The sequence below is a fragment of the Vipera ursinii genome, assembly GCF_947247035.1.
Source record: "Vipera ursinii genome assembly, chromosome: 1".
Classification (NCBI taxonomy): Eukaryota; Metazoa; Chordata; class Lepidosauria; order Squamata; family Viperidae; genus Vipera; species Vipera ursinii.
In genome coordinates this window covers 16,596,780-16,610,488 of record NC_139512.1, presented here as the reverse complement: position 1 = coordinate 16,610,488, position 13,709 = coordinate 16,596,780, and the positions used below count along the sequence as shown (strand labels likewise).

General features: G+C 45.0%; 1 protein-coding gene across 1 annotated transcript; it reads left to right on the top strand.

The window, feature by feature from the left end:
* Positions 1–210: 210 nt before the first annotated feature.
* Positions 211–9,615, top strand: LOC310632385 (vomeronasal type-2 receptor 26-like; the record flags this gene model as incomplete). Its single annotated transcript, XM_083349586.1, has 6 exons — positions 211–425; positions 841–1,147; positions 2,660–3,451; positions 5,822–6,034; positions 7,759–7,885; positions 8,705–9,615. The coding sequence occupies 6 exons, from the start codon at positions 211–213 to the stop codon at positions 9,613–9,615; spliced, it is 2,565 nt and encodes an 854-aa protein (XP_083205712.1).
* Between the last annotated feature and the right edge of the window lie 4,094 nt (positions 9,616–13,709).

The following is a 13,709-nucleotide window of genomic DNA, read 5'->3' as shown; positions in this document are numbered from 1 at the left end:
AGGTCAGGCTCTTTGTGGAGCAGGTTTTGTGACAGGCAGAAGCTGTGCTCTGGAATGTACTTTCTCTTCTTTCTGGATGAAGTTCGGCTTATCTCTGTCTGAATCAGAAGAACCACTGGCATTCCCATCTTGAAGGAAGGAGTGCTTTGAGTTCTCCTGTGTCTTCTGGGTGTCCTTCTTTAGAAAGGGATTGATTCAGCCCAATGAATTATGGACCTCCTGATTCTGCTGCTGGTGCTTCTGATGCTGCCAGTCTCTGGAAAGCTTAGAACGAAGTGCCCGATGAATTTGGAGCACCAGGATGGAAAAAACCCACCGAGCTATTACAGGCCAGGAGACCATCTCATCAGTGTGGTCACCACTGCGACATTAAGCTCAAATATAACATTTCCTTTTAACGTGGCTCCTTCTAGTCAGCCTCTCTTGTAAGTCGTTCAAGGAGTTGCATTCCTTCCATCTGCAGTTGTAATACTCTTCTTTTCCCCCCCTCTTCTTATTCCACTTACTGCTGTATTGCAGGACCTGCCTAATTTCCTGGAAGAGATTCAGATCCAAAGATCCAAAGAACTCCAGATTATTTCTTCCTCTCCATCCAATCCTGAGTTCATCAGTTGAAAACTAACTTTTGTTTAAAGTAACTGTTGCAGTTACAGTTTCCTTTGTCAAGCCCATTTCCGTAATTTTATAAATGCTCATTGAATGGTTTAATTTTTACCTCTAGTTTTGGGTCAGTATTGGTTAAGATCCAATAGAGTTGTGGTGACAAAGAGTAAATACATGAAGCAATATTCTGTTATTGCGTTTGATGGTGATGTTGATAATCTGAATATTTTTCTATAGGTGGGAACCTTCTGGTAGGTTATCTTCTGATAAGTTTAGAATTGTCCGATTCATTTTTGCCATTCACATGGCTAACAAGAATCCAGAGCTCCTGCACAATCTCACACTTGGCTACAACATCCATGACAACTCACTGAGCACACTGAGCACTTCAGATGCCTTGTTGGACATGCTTTCTACTGGAGAAGCCAATGTTCCCAACTACAGCTGTGGAAAGAAGGACAGTCTTTTGACTCTTCTCGATGCAGCTAGAAGGGACATTTCTATCCAGATGTCAACTTTAGTAGGCACCTACAAAGTCCCACAGGTTTGTGTGTCTGTTTCTGTATCTGGTAAAGTGAGTGTGGAGTGGTGGGTGATCAATATATCTAATTATATCTTCTCTATGGAATTCAGGAGCTGCTTTTCACCGTGGCCATTGTGGGTGTCATGGGTGGTGATTGGGATCCATACTGAGAAGGGGGCAACCATAAAAACAGCCACATTGTCTCATGACACCCTCCTCATTGCTTTGGTGGATTCTGCTGGACACTTGAATCAAATAGGATCAAAACTCATGAAGGGGACATATTTGCACCATTATGATTCAGTCTAGATTTGAATGACTTACCAGGACTAATGAAGGACCCTCAGGCACTCATGCCTAAGGCGCTAAGTACATATGTTATCACCTTGTTATACAGTGAGAAGGGTATTATTAGTTGAGTTGTAATAAAGGAGAATGTTTGTAGCTCAGGGTTGACCTGAGGGGTCCCTTCTGCTCTCTGAGCTTGCTTGTTTTCTTGCAGACGTTTCATGACCCAAACTGGGCAACATCATCAGTGTTAGTGATGAGGATGAGGATGATTAGCACTGATGATGTTACCTAGTTTGGGTCATGAAACGTCTGCAAGAAAACAAGCAAGCTCAGAGAGCACCCAGGACCCCCTCAAGTTGGGTTCCATACGCTGTTAAGAAGACTTGTCTCCAACTCCCGTAATAATTATCTGATTATTAATAAACCAAAGTCAAAAGTTGTGATTCTTAAAAATGACATCATGTCCCTAGATGGCTCTTCAGGGGTGACCTAATAGAGCAAGGAACACCTTTGCTTATCTAGGAGAGTGGACCTTGGCTCACTCTACATCAGAGGAGCTCAGAGCAAGGACATGAGTGAATCTACTACTTAAATTTTAAAAGAATCATAGCTATCCAACTTCCTTAGCGCCATTTATTACAGTATATAATGCCAAGATTACCGTTAAGCTCTTATATGAGCTGAGATGTGAAGCTTAAGACATATATCATCACTAAAATAAGGACAATGACATCATCTGAGAAGGATTTTGGGGGTGGATAGAATAAAAGCTCTTCCACCCTCAGGGTTGATTTGGGAATTTACACAATTTGTTCTTTGTTTAAAATTGGGTTTTATAATTATTGGTATAAAATTAAGAGGTAGAAACTGATAGACTTTTAAAATTCTGTCTTTCTTAACAGACCAAAATTCAATTAAGAAGCAAGCATTTAAACTACCGACGCAAAACGGTTCACTTGAAATCTGTATAGCTGGGTCTGATTGTGGTAAATTGTAAGGGTGATACAGAAGTATGATTTTCATTCCTTAGTTGTCTTCTTGTTCCCTTAATTTTTTTATTCTGTGTTTGCATATTGTGTTCTTAATGTTCTGTACTTTATATTCTGTATTTTTGTAGGCTTTATGACTAATCAACAATAAACTATTCTAATAAGTTCAAGAGAAGGAAGTTGGATTTATCGAAAGCTAATGTTTTGGACTTGATCTGAACCCCAATACAAGCATTCTTCGTTGTCTTTTCAGATCAGTTATGTAACTGCTTCAGAGGCTCTGAGTGATAAAACCCAGTTCCCTTTTTTCCACCAGATGCTCCCCAAAGAAGGGTTCCAGGACCCGGCAATTGTCCCTCTGCTTCTCCATTTCAGATGGACCTTGATTGGTCTCTTTGCTTCAGACACAGAGAAGGGAGAGAATTTCATGAGGACTTTCACTCCTATGCTTGTCAGGAATGGAATTTGTGTTGTAATATCACAACGAATCTCAATGACTAGAGATCCGCCATCCCTCAGAGATGCCATCTCTAAGTGGAGACAAGTCAATGTCTTTGTTCACTTCTTAGAATATATTTCCATTTCAGACAGAATCCTTCCTTTCCATTCAACACTTGAAGACTTGCCAGGACCCGTTGAAGGGAAAGTCTGGATCACCACAAATTTGGGAACATATAGATTGAAAAAACCCAGTCTTCTCGAATACATCCACAGTATTTGGTCCTTTGGTTTTCAGGGGAAACAAAGGCCAAAAGATGATGCCTTTGAACCCTACTTATTTGTAGATGACCAGTATGAAGACCAGTATTTTCGCTGTTCTTTTTCAAATCGTGTCTTTTCTGTCAAAGGCCGCAGAAGATGCACCCAGAAAGCATCACTGGAGACCCAACAGGGAAGGAACAGTTCACGGATCTCAAATAGTATCCATGTTCACAGTATCGTTAAGACTCTGGTGCATGCCCTGAATGCTGCGTATTCCTCCAGATGCAGGAGAAGGAAGGAGGGCGAAGAGAGTTTGGGAACTCCAAGGCTGCAGCCGTGGCAGGTATGTGGTTCCAAAAAGGATCAAACTTAATTTCTTTTGAGGAAAGGAGGAGGAGAACAATTTTAATCCCCTTGTGCTAGAGAAGGAGAAATAGCTCTCCATTAATCTCAGTTCTGTTTGAGAAGAAATCTAATGGAAAAGGTGGGGAACTATCTCAACCTAACTATGCTACAAAGGTCCAACACCTTTGGCCAATCTAATCGACTGGGGCTTAATATTCCAAAGAGGCTATGCCACGGTAGATACATTTTGATATTAAACACTGCTACTTTTAAAAGGATGCATGCAGTTTTAAATAAATTCCTGGATGTATGTGGTTTGTGATTAGCCTTGTAGAATTTTATCTTTATAAATTTAATGGAGACCCTGAGGTCATCTAGCCTAACCACTCCCTTCTGCAGGAATCCCAGCTGAAGCTTCGTTGGCCTGTATCTGCTCAGTCTTTGCATTAAGACAAGACGAGATTGAATTTGTCAGGTTCATGCAATGCTAAAACTGCTCCTTCTTTTATGATGTTTTTCTTCTTATTCAGCCAGAATCTCCTCTCTTGTGACTGAGTTCATTTTTACATACCTATAAACTATGGAATGAGGAGATCAACCCTGACTGCTCTTTAGAAGGCCAGATCCTGAAGTGGAAATTCAAATCCTTTGGCCACCTAATAAGAAGGAAGGACTCACTGGAGAAGAGCCTCATGCTGGGAAAGGTGGAGGGCAAGAGGAGAAGGGGACGACAGAGAAGGAGGTGGCTGGATGGAGTCCCTGAAGCAGGAGGCGTGAGCTTAAATGGACTCCAGAAGATGGTAGAGGACAGGAAGGCCTGGAGGAACGTTGTCCATAGGGGCGTGATGGGTCAGACACGACTTCACAGCTAACCACAACAAAACTATGGAATAACAATAAACAGATAGCTCTTAATCTTCTGTGCAACATTTTTTAGTTATGGGAAGAGTGTGCTATCCTCCCTTCTCCAACAAAGATACAATACAATAACAGAGTTGGAAGGGGCCTTGGAGGTCTTCTAGTCCAATCCCCTGCTCAGGCAGGAAACCCTCTGCCATTTCAGGCAAATGGCTGTCCAGTCTCCTCTTAAAAACCTCCAGTGTTGGAGCATTCACCACCTCTGGAGGCAGGTTGTTCCACTGGTTAATTGTTCTAACTGTCAGGAAGTTTCTCCTTAGTTCTAGGTTAATAATAATAATAATAATAATAATAATAATAATAATAATAATAATAATAATAATAATAATAATAATAATAATATAAAGTTGGAAGGGACCTTGGAGGTCATCTAGTCCAACCCCCTGCTCAGGCAGGAAACCCTATACCATTTCAGGCAAATGGCTGTCCAGTCTCCTCTTAAAAACCTCCAGCGTTGCAGCATTCACCACCTCTGGAGGCAGGTTGTTCCACTGGTTAGTTGTTCTAACTGTCAGGAAGTTTCTCCTTAGTTCTAGGTTGCTTCTCTCGTTGACTAGTTTCCATCCTGTTGCTTCTTGTCCTGCCTTGAGGTGCTTTGGAGAATAGCTTGACTCCCTCTTCTTTGGGGCAAACCCTGAGATACTGGAACACTGCTATCTTGTCCCCCCTCGTCCTTCTCTTCATTAAACTAAACATACCCAATTCCAGCAACCGTTCCTTATATGTTTTTAGCCTCCAGATCTCTAAGCATCTTTGTTGCTCTTCTCTGTACTCTTTCTAGAGTCTCAACATCTTTTTTACATCGTGGTGACCAAAACTGCATGCAGTATTCCAAGTGTGGCCCTTACACACCAGACATCCCCAGTTCCAGCAACCGTTCTTTATATGTTTTAGCCTACAGCCCCACAGTCCAGAGATTGTGTTATTTGAAAATGGTGCTCCTAGAAGGATCTTCTGATTTAAGCAAGCAGTCAAAAGAGGTGGTGGGAGATTTGTACTTTCAGACCTGCAAGATTCTATTGATGTAGCTTTACAATAAAGCACATCAGGATGTGTTTTTTCTGTGGACTAGCAGAGAGAAGATTAAATTGGCTACTTTCTTCTTGACAAATCCCTGCTTTCTTGTAATCACCCTGTTGTTTCCAGGAAGTGTATTGTATACATAATCTCTTGTTTGTTAAATTACTTGAGCCCTGCTCAGGAATGTTCCATATAATTGATAAGCTTTGCATATTATTTATTTTCTCAATCTATATTTTCTCAATATATGATTGACAAATTTGCTGAACTTTTTTTCCCACTTTTGAAGATAGTGGTAACCCTTGTTCCCCTAGCCAAGCATATTTGCAACTTGGACAACTATTAAAGAAAGATTCAAATGTTAAAAGACCACATGTGATAAGAAACCAAATATTTCTACATTTAAAATCTGGGAATGAATTCATTCCAGTTCCACCCATTTCTTGAGAAGAATGAATTTTGGAATCTTTCCAACTTTCAACTCTACTTGGATCAAAATGGAGATGTAACAGCGGATCTGGACTTTGGGTGCTTGTTGATTCTCTCCAAGGCGGATCCCATCAAACTGAAACTTGGGAGCTTTGAAAGACAGAGAGTAATTATCAAGCAAGAGGCTCTGTCAAGGCTAAAATTGCTTAACAAGGTGGGGAAAAAATTGGAGACTTTTCTCAGATTTCCAAACGTTAAAAAGTTAATACAATATGATCGATATTAAGATAATTAAGTTAGTACCTAAAAACCAAGAGGACGGGCAACATGCGGCCAGTGGCGTAGCGTGGGGGGTGCAGGGGGGGCCGGCCGCACCGGGCGCAACATCTGGGGGGCGCCCATTAAGCTCGCCGGAGGGGGACGATTCCGCTTCGCCGAGGGTCGGAGGAGCGAGCGAGCGATCGGGCGGAGCGTAGAAAGCAACCGCCTTCGCTGCGCCCAGCCAGAGCGGGATCCCGTCCTCTCGCGGCTACGGATCGCCTCCTTTCACGGGTGGGGGTGGGGAGGCTTGGCGGCGTCTTGCCTCCCTCTCTTTCTCCCGCCGCGGCTCTCCTCCGCTTGACTCTCAACCTGCAAGCCCGGGCCCCCCGACCCAGCTCCCGCCCCCGTCTCCTCCTTTCCCGGAGGTAAAGGTAACAACTGCAGCCGCCGCACCTGCGGCTGCTTGCTGCTCCTCCTCCTCCTCCTGCCGTATTGACTCTCTGCGGCCACTCGGTTCCCCCTGCAGGAGGCGATCGGGACCGCCCCCCCCCCGACACACGTCGCCAGCAGCGAGAGTTTCCAGCCAGGCCGGCGAATCTTTGGGGCGAGGTGCCAAAGAGAAGGAGGCGGCTTGGCTTGGATAAGCAGCGTCTGGGCAGAAAATAGGTCGGGCGCTGCAGCAAGTATGAACTCTTGGGGTTCACCCTAAGCAGGCAAAGCTGCAGGGTGGGTTGGTTGGCTTTTCCGGCTTTGGAATAACCTTGGGAAGCTGAGGCATTGTAAGTTGGAAGTCGCCTAACATGACATAACATGACATGACATGACATGACATGACATGACATGACAAGATGGAGAAAACTAACCAATTGTGGGATCATAAATCTTGATGAAGCCCATCATCGCTCCATGTGATGTATGCACTCAATCTACAAACATAGTCCAAGCCTATTCACATCTATTGTAAGGTCATTCTCTCGTGGGGTTTATCTTGACGTCCACTAAGAGTGGAACAAACATGCCCCATTAACCATTTTCAACGCCATGTCCTCTCTTTGTCTCATCCTAAATCATAGCTGAGGCACCTTAAAGTTGCCTTGTTTCAGTTTTAAACTAGCATTTTCCCTCTTCTCTAGAGACCCTTTTTTGCCTTGAACCTAACTCAGGGGTAGGCAACCTTGGCTCTTTTATGACTCATGGACTTCAACTCCCAGAATTCCTGAGCTAGTGGAAGAGACTCAAGTGCTAAAATCCACGGGTTAGGGGGCGCAAATTACTTGCCTTGCCCCGGGTGCTGACAACCCATGCTACGCCACTGCATGCGGCTGAGGATCTTCTCTCAACCCTGTCAGCCACCCCAAAAACAGTACACTCCTATGGAGGCCTCAGGCTAGCCAGCAGAGTCAGGCTTTAAGTTTCCTCTGGAAGGCCAGGGTTGTTGGGGCCTACTTCACCTCCAATGGTAGAATATTCCAGAACATGTTGGCCACAGCAGAACAGGCTTTTGTCCTGGATCCCACAAACCACCATTCTTTGATAGATGAGATCCAAGGGAGTGGGACATCATATTTATTTAACTGAGGCCCAGAGACTACTTCATTAAGGTGAATGTCTACCTCAATTTTCCGTGGATAGTTAATTCTGAGATATTTACTTTGGTATTCCTTCTTTTCTGCTTAGTCTCTGCCTCAGTCCAAATGTGTGGAAAATTGTCATCCTGGATTTGTCAAGCGGGCTCGAGAAGGAGAGCCAATTTGCTGCTATGACTGCATTCATTGTCCAGAGGGGACCATCTCCATTAAGGAAGGTGGGTGACACCAAAGAAAAAGGCAGGCCTTGTGGAAATGGATTCATCAACAGCATTTTCATGGAAGTGAAATTTAAAAGGTCGAAATTCAACCATTTTCTTGTGTATTTTCGACTTCACAATTTCTTATCTAAGGGATGACAAACAAAAAGACCTTGAAGGAGGGGCTGAAAACAGATGGGAGGATGTGACAGATTGCACAAGCTTCACTATTATCACAGCAAATCTCTTTTCTGGTTTTCAATTTGGAGGTGTTATTGTATTTTTTTTAACCTTTCTAGGAAGATCTGAATTCTTTGAAACTTGAGGAATTGTTTTAAGTCCATCTCTGGAAAGAATGATGTCTATGGACATTGTCAATCATCCAGGTCATGTCTGTCCCAAAAGATGCTTTTTCCCCAAAAGGGAACTGGTTTTTCTTTCCCTTTTTCTTTTAAAATGTTTCACTTCTCATCTAAGAATCTCCTTTGGTGCTAAGCAAAATGTCTCTGCCAGCAAGCTAGAATTCATAATTTAGAATCTTCTGAGTCCAGCATATGAAGAAGTGCCATGAAGTATATCTAGAAATATTAACTGATTTATTATTTACCGTTAATAATGGAGTTCCTTTGAAGATTCTGCACATTACACAGGAAATCAGTAATGTCCTAGGGCTTCCCCCAATTTAATAAACCATTAGAAATATTTTTTTTAGAAAATAGTATTCTTTTTACGATCTTTCTGTGGAGATGGTAAGAAATGCATCTTATCTCAAGATTGTATTTCTTCAAAGGTGAAAGGATATATAACAAAGAAATATTTCTCTCCCCCCCCCCCCAGATACAGAAAAGTGCACCAAGTGTCCGGATGATCAATATGCAAATGGGGATCAAGTCCGGTGTATACCCAAATTTATAACCTTCCTGTCTTATGAAGAAAAGTTGGGCAACATCCTGGTATCATTTGCTCTGTTCTTTTCCCTAACCACAGGCTTTGTTTTACTCTTATTCATTAAATATCGGGAAACTCCCCTTGTCAAAGCCAACAACCGGGACCTCTCTTACATCCTCCTGGTCTCCCTCCTGCTATGTTTCTTGTCTAATTTTCTCTTCATTGGTCAACCAAGGAAAGCCACCTGCCTTCTCCGACAAACATTTTTCAGCATCATCTTCTCAGTTGCCATTTCTTCTCTCTTGGCCAAAACCATCATGGTGGTATTGGCTTTCCTGGCCACAAAACCAGGGAATAGATTGAAGAGATGGTTGGGGAAGAGCTTGGCCAACTCCATTATCCTTTCCTGTTCTTCTGTCCAAATTATCATCTGCTCCATCTGGTTGGGAATTTCTCCCCCATTCCCTGATTCTGACCTCCACTCCCAGCCTGGAGAGATCATCTTGCAATGCAACGAAGGGGCTGCTGTCATGTTCTACTTCACCCTCAGCTACATGGGTTTCCTGGCTGCCATCTGCTTCACAGTGGCTTTCCTGGCCAAGAATCTCCCTGGGGCTTTCAATGAAGCCAAGCTGATCACCTTCAGCATGCTGGTCTTCTGCAGTGTCTGGGTTACCTTTGTGCCCACCTACCTGAGCACCAAAGGGAAATACATGGTGGCTGTGCAGATCTTCTCCATCCTGGCCTCCAGTGGTGGTCTGCTTGGTTGCGTCTTCATCCCCAAATGCTACATTATCATTCTGAGGCCAGACCTGAACTCAAAGGAGCAGCTTACAACCAGAAGAAATGTAGAAATGTGAGACAGTGGAATTTAGACTCTCAACATTTTCCAACAGGCCAAACCTAGAAAATGGTGCAAAATGATGATCATAAATGTAAAAAAATACATTAAATGATGTAAATACAAATATTCATGTCTAACAATCCTCGGGTTAGACATGAAAAATAATCAGTTATTTTGCAGTAGCAGTTTTGATAAAATGTGCTGAAAAGCAAGGAGTTCAGGCTCCCAATAGCAGAACTTTTTCCGATGTTTCTGTTTTGCTAACAGGCTCTCACTTCTCAAAGATCATGCCAGACCAATCTTATTTCATTGTTCAATAAAGTGACTGAACTAATAGACCAGCATAATACTGTGGATATAGTAAGTCTACATGGATCTGTAGCTAGCTGGCAAACCGTACTCAACAAATAGTTCTCAGTGGCACTGCATCCACATGGAGAGTAGTAAGCAGTGGGGTACCACAAGGTTCTGTCTTACGCGCAGTAGTCTAAAATGTCTTCATAAATGACTTAGATAAGGGAATTGAAGGGTTACTCAGGATCCAAAAAGATCTTGACAAACTTGAACAATGGGCCCTGTCCAGCAAAATGAGTTTCAATGTAGAGAAAAGCAAAGTTTTAAATTTAGGCAGGAAAAATCAAAGGTACAGATTGGGTGAGACCTGACTTAAAAACAGTAACTGTGAGAAGGACCTTGGAGTCCTAGTGGGCAATCACTTAACCATGAGCAGCAGTGTGTAGCAGTAGCCAAAAAAGCTAATAGAATGTGGGTTAGACAGCATCACCACTAGATGGATTCATAGGTGGCTGACCAGCCATACTCAACGGAATTGCATTGACACGGAGGGAAGTGTGTAGTGTTCAATATCTTCATCAATGATTTGGATAAGGGGATAGATGAGGAACTCATCAAATTTGCAGATAACACCAATCTGGCAGGAATAGCCAAGATATTGGCTATAGATATAGAAGATCTTGACAGATTTGAACATGGGATGCTATCTAACAAAATGAAATTCAATGGTGAAAAAAGTAAAAGTAGCCTGTTGGAACATGTAGAATGTTTCCTGAGTCCATCTTGAAGTACACATTCTATATGTTCCTGTTTTGGATGGCAAACCTCAGACAGGGACTGCAAAGGATGTGTACAGAGTGGGCTTGAGATAACAGGCAAGAAACAAGATCTTAAATTAGAAAGATAAGCTTATGGAATGCAGGAAACTGGATCATATATTAATCCTTGTGTTAATTGAAAGGGATAAGCAATAGATAAGGGAAAACAACCAATTTCGGGATGGCATGTAAACTGTTAATGTTTAACTGCTAAAGCTATTGTTTAAGACATACATATATGAGTGAATGTTAACCAATAAAGGACACAGCTGCTCAAGATTCGTGTGAGTCTCCTTTCATACTACACGTGGCACCTGAACAGGGACCCAATACTTCGTCTGGCAAGGACTTGGTGCACCGTCAACCCTCTATTTGGGTTTCTGTAAGTATGGGGTCTTCGCTTTCTGATTTGCAAAGGAAGCATGTTGAGGAACTTGGGTTTTTATTAAAAAAGGACAGTCATGAGGTATCTCAGCAAAGCCTTTCCTGGCTGGTTCAGGAGGTTTCTGCTCAATGTTTATGGTACCCAGAAAAGGGATCTTTAAAATTAACAGATTGGGGGAAAATTGGAACTACTTTACATGTGGAGCCTAGGGCTGCTGTTGAAATTCTACATCTCTGGCATTTATGTCGGCATGCTACAGAAAAATTTTGGAATAATGTAGTATCATTAGTGTCACCACCTCCCCCTCCGACTTATACTTCTCCAGTTATTTGTCCACCAGCAGCCCCTGAGGCTTATATTAGTCCCACTGCTCCCACCGATGCTGGTCAACTTTGTCCTGCAAGGTCTTCTTTTCAAAAAATAGTGGAATCCTGTAAAAAGGATCCATCTTTATTTGGTGCAGAACTCACTGAGCTTTTGGCTGTTTGTCCTGTTCAATATAGAGAGGGGGAAGGTGAACTATTGGGGCAGCAAAAGCAGAATGGGAAGGGTTACCTTATCAGATTCTGAGGGGACTTAAAAGGCTATCACTGAGTATGGTTTAACTAGTAATTTCACAAAAGGTCTTCTAGAAGGAATTAAGAATGCATATATTATGGTACCAGAAGATTGGAAGCAGTTATGTCGCATGATGTTTTTCAGCCCCGTCTGACGAATCACCAAAAAGAATGAGTCCGGTACGAGAGCTGGTTCTCCTGAGTCACGTTTATTATCCTCACAAACAGTCACTTGAAGACAGACGAAGTCAGCGTTGATTCCCCAGCACAATCAACGCTGCTAAATAGCCGGCAAAGCCGACACCCACCACCACACCCTTAATCGCCTAACTACGCCCTCACCCTACTTAGCTACCGCCCCCCATGACTCCCGCCCTTTGGCACCCGGTCCCAGGTACGTATCCTCCCTGTCCCCATCCCACCACCATTGCAGCCGGTAAGCCACCCCCCAGCTCAAGCCGCCCTCCCTTTCCCCAGAGCCCCACACACCCTCGCCTCCCCCCTCAGGTCCCCAGACCGCCGTGAGTTGCGCCGCTCGGACCATCCGCCGCTGGTGTCTGTCACGCAGTCCCCTGGCAGGCGAGGAGACCGGGAACGGGTTCCCAGGGGAATGCAGCGCCAGTGCTGGTCCTGAGTCCCTCCCCGTTCCGCCGGTAGGTCCTGCTGCCCCCAGGTCCACCCTGGCACCCCTCCTCAGGCTGCTGCTCGGGTGCTGGGCATCCGCCGGCTGCGCCACCGTACGGACGCACCTCGGCCTTCCGGACGGCCCCGGAGGCTGCTGGGCCACGTCGGCGGCTGCGCTCTTCCCCGGCTTGCTGTGGGCGCTGGCGGCTGTTCCCGAGGGCCGGCGAGTCACTCCGCGGCCCCTCCAGCTGATGGGCGGGTGGTTGCAGGGCTCGTCGGCGGTTGCGCTCTTCCCTGGCACTTCGGGAGGCGGCGGGCGCTGGCAGCTGGTCTTGGGCGCTGGTAAGGGATTCCACGGCTTCCCCAGGGGGCGGGCGGGCGGCCGCTGGGCTGTTACGGCGGCCGCGCACTTTCCCGGCTCTTCAGGAGGCGGCGGGCACCAGCGGCTAGTCTCGGGGGCCGGTAAGGGATTCCGCGGCTTCCCCAGGTGTCGGGCAGGCGGCCGCTGGGCTGCTACGGCGGCTGTGCGATTTCCCGGCTCTTTGGGAGGCGGCGGGCACCGGCGGCTGGTCTCGGGGGCCGGTGGGTCGCTCCGCGGCCTCTCTGAATGTCAGGCGTGCCGGGCCCGACAATGTTAACATCAATGCAATATGTAGTCTGGGAGAGCGAGTACATTCGTCATGCTCAGGCTGCTGCCTTGGCTGGGGGGGGCGTATACCACTGAGCAGTTAGCAGGGGTTGCACCCTTTGCTACCATACCAGATCAGCTTGCTTTACCCCAAGCCACCTTGGCAATGGTATCAGAATGTGCCTTTCGTGCCTTTCTGAAGGTTCCCCAGACTGGAGAAAGCAAAGTAAGTTTCTCCAGCATACGGCAGGCTGCTAATGAACCATACGCAGATTTTGTAGAAAGATTGTCAAAGGCCATTGAACAGCAGTTTGATAATGCTGAAGCTGCTGGGGAATTGTTAAGGCAGCTGGCTACAGAAAATGCCAACATTGATTGTAAAAGAGCTCTTCAGCCATTGAAAGCTTCTGGCTATTATACTTTAGCTGATATGTTGCGTGTGTGCCAGGATATTGGTTCTCAGACTTACAAAATGCATCTCCTGGCAGTGGCTATTCAGAAGGGCCAGAAACCCACCGGTTCTTGCTTTAAATGTGGAAAATCTGGCCATTTTCAAAGGGAATGTCGCTCAGTGGCCTCTAACAGTGCTCAAAATAGGCCATCAAAGAAATGCCCAGTCTGTAAAAAAGGATTTCATTGGGCTAATCAATGTCGCTTTCACTTGTGAAACTTGTTAATGGGTGGGGCACCCACCCAGACACCAAAGAGTGCCTTCCTGATAGTGGCTCAGCCTCCTCAGACTTTCTCTCCGCCTCCCCGGCCACAGCAGGTAGTGCTGGGATCAATCTAATTATCCAGGAGGAT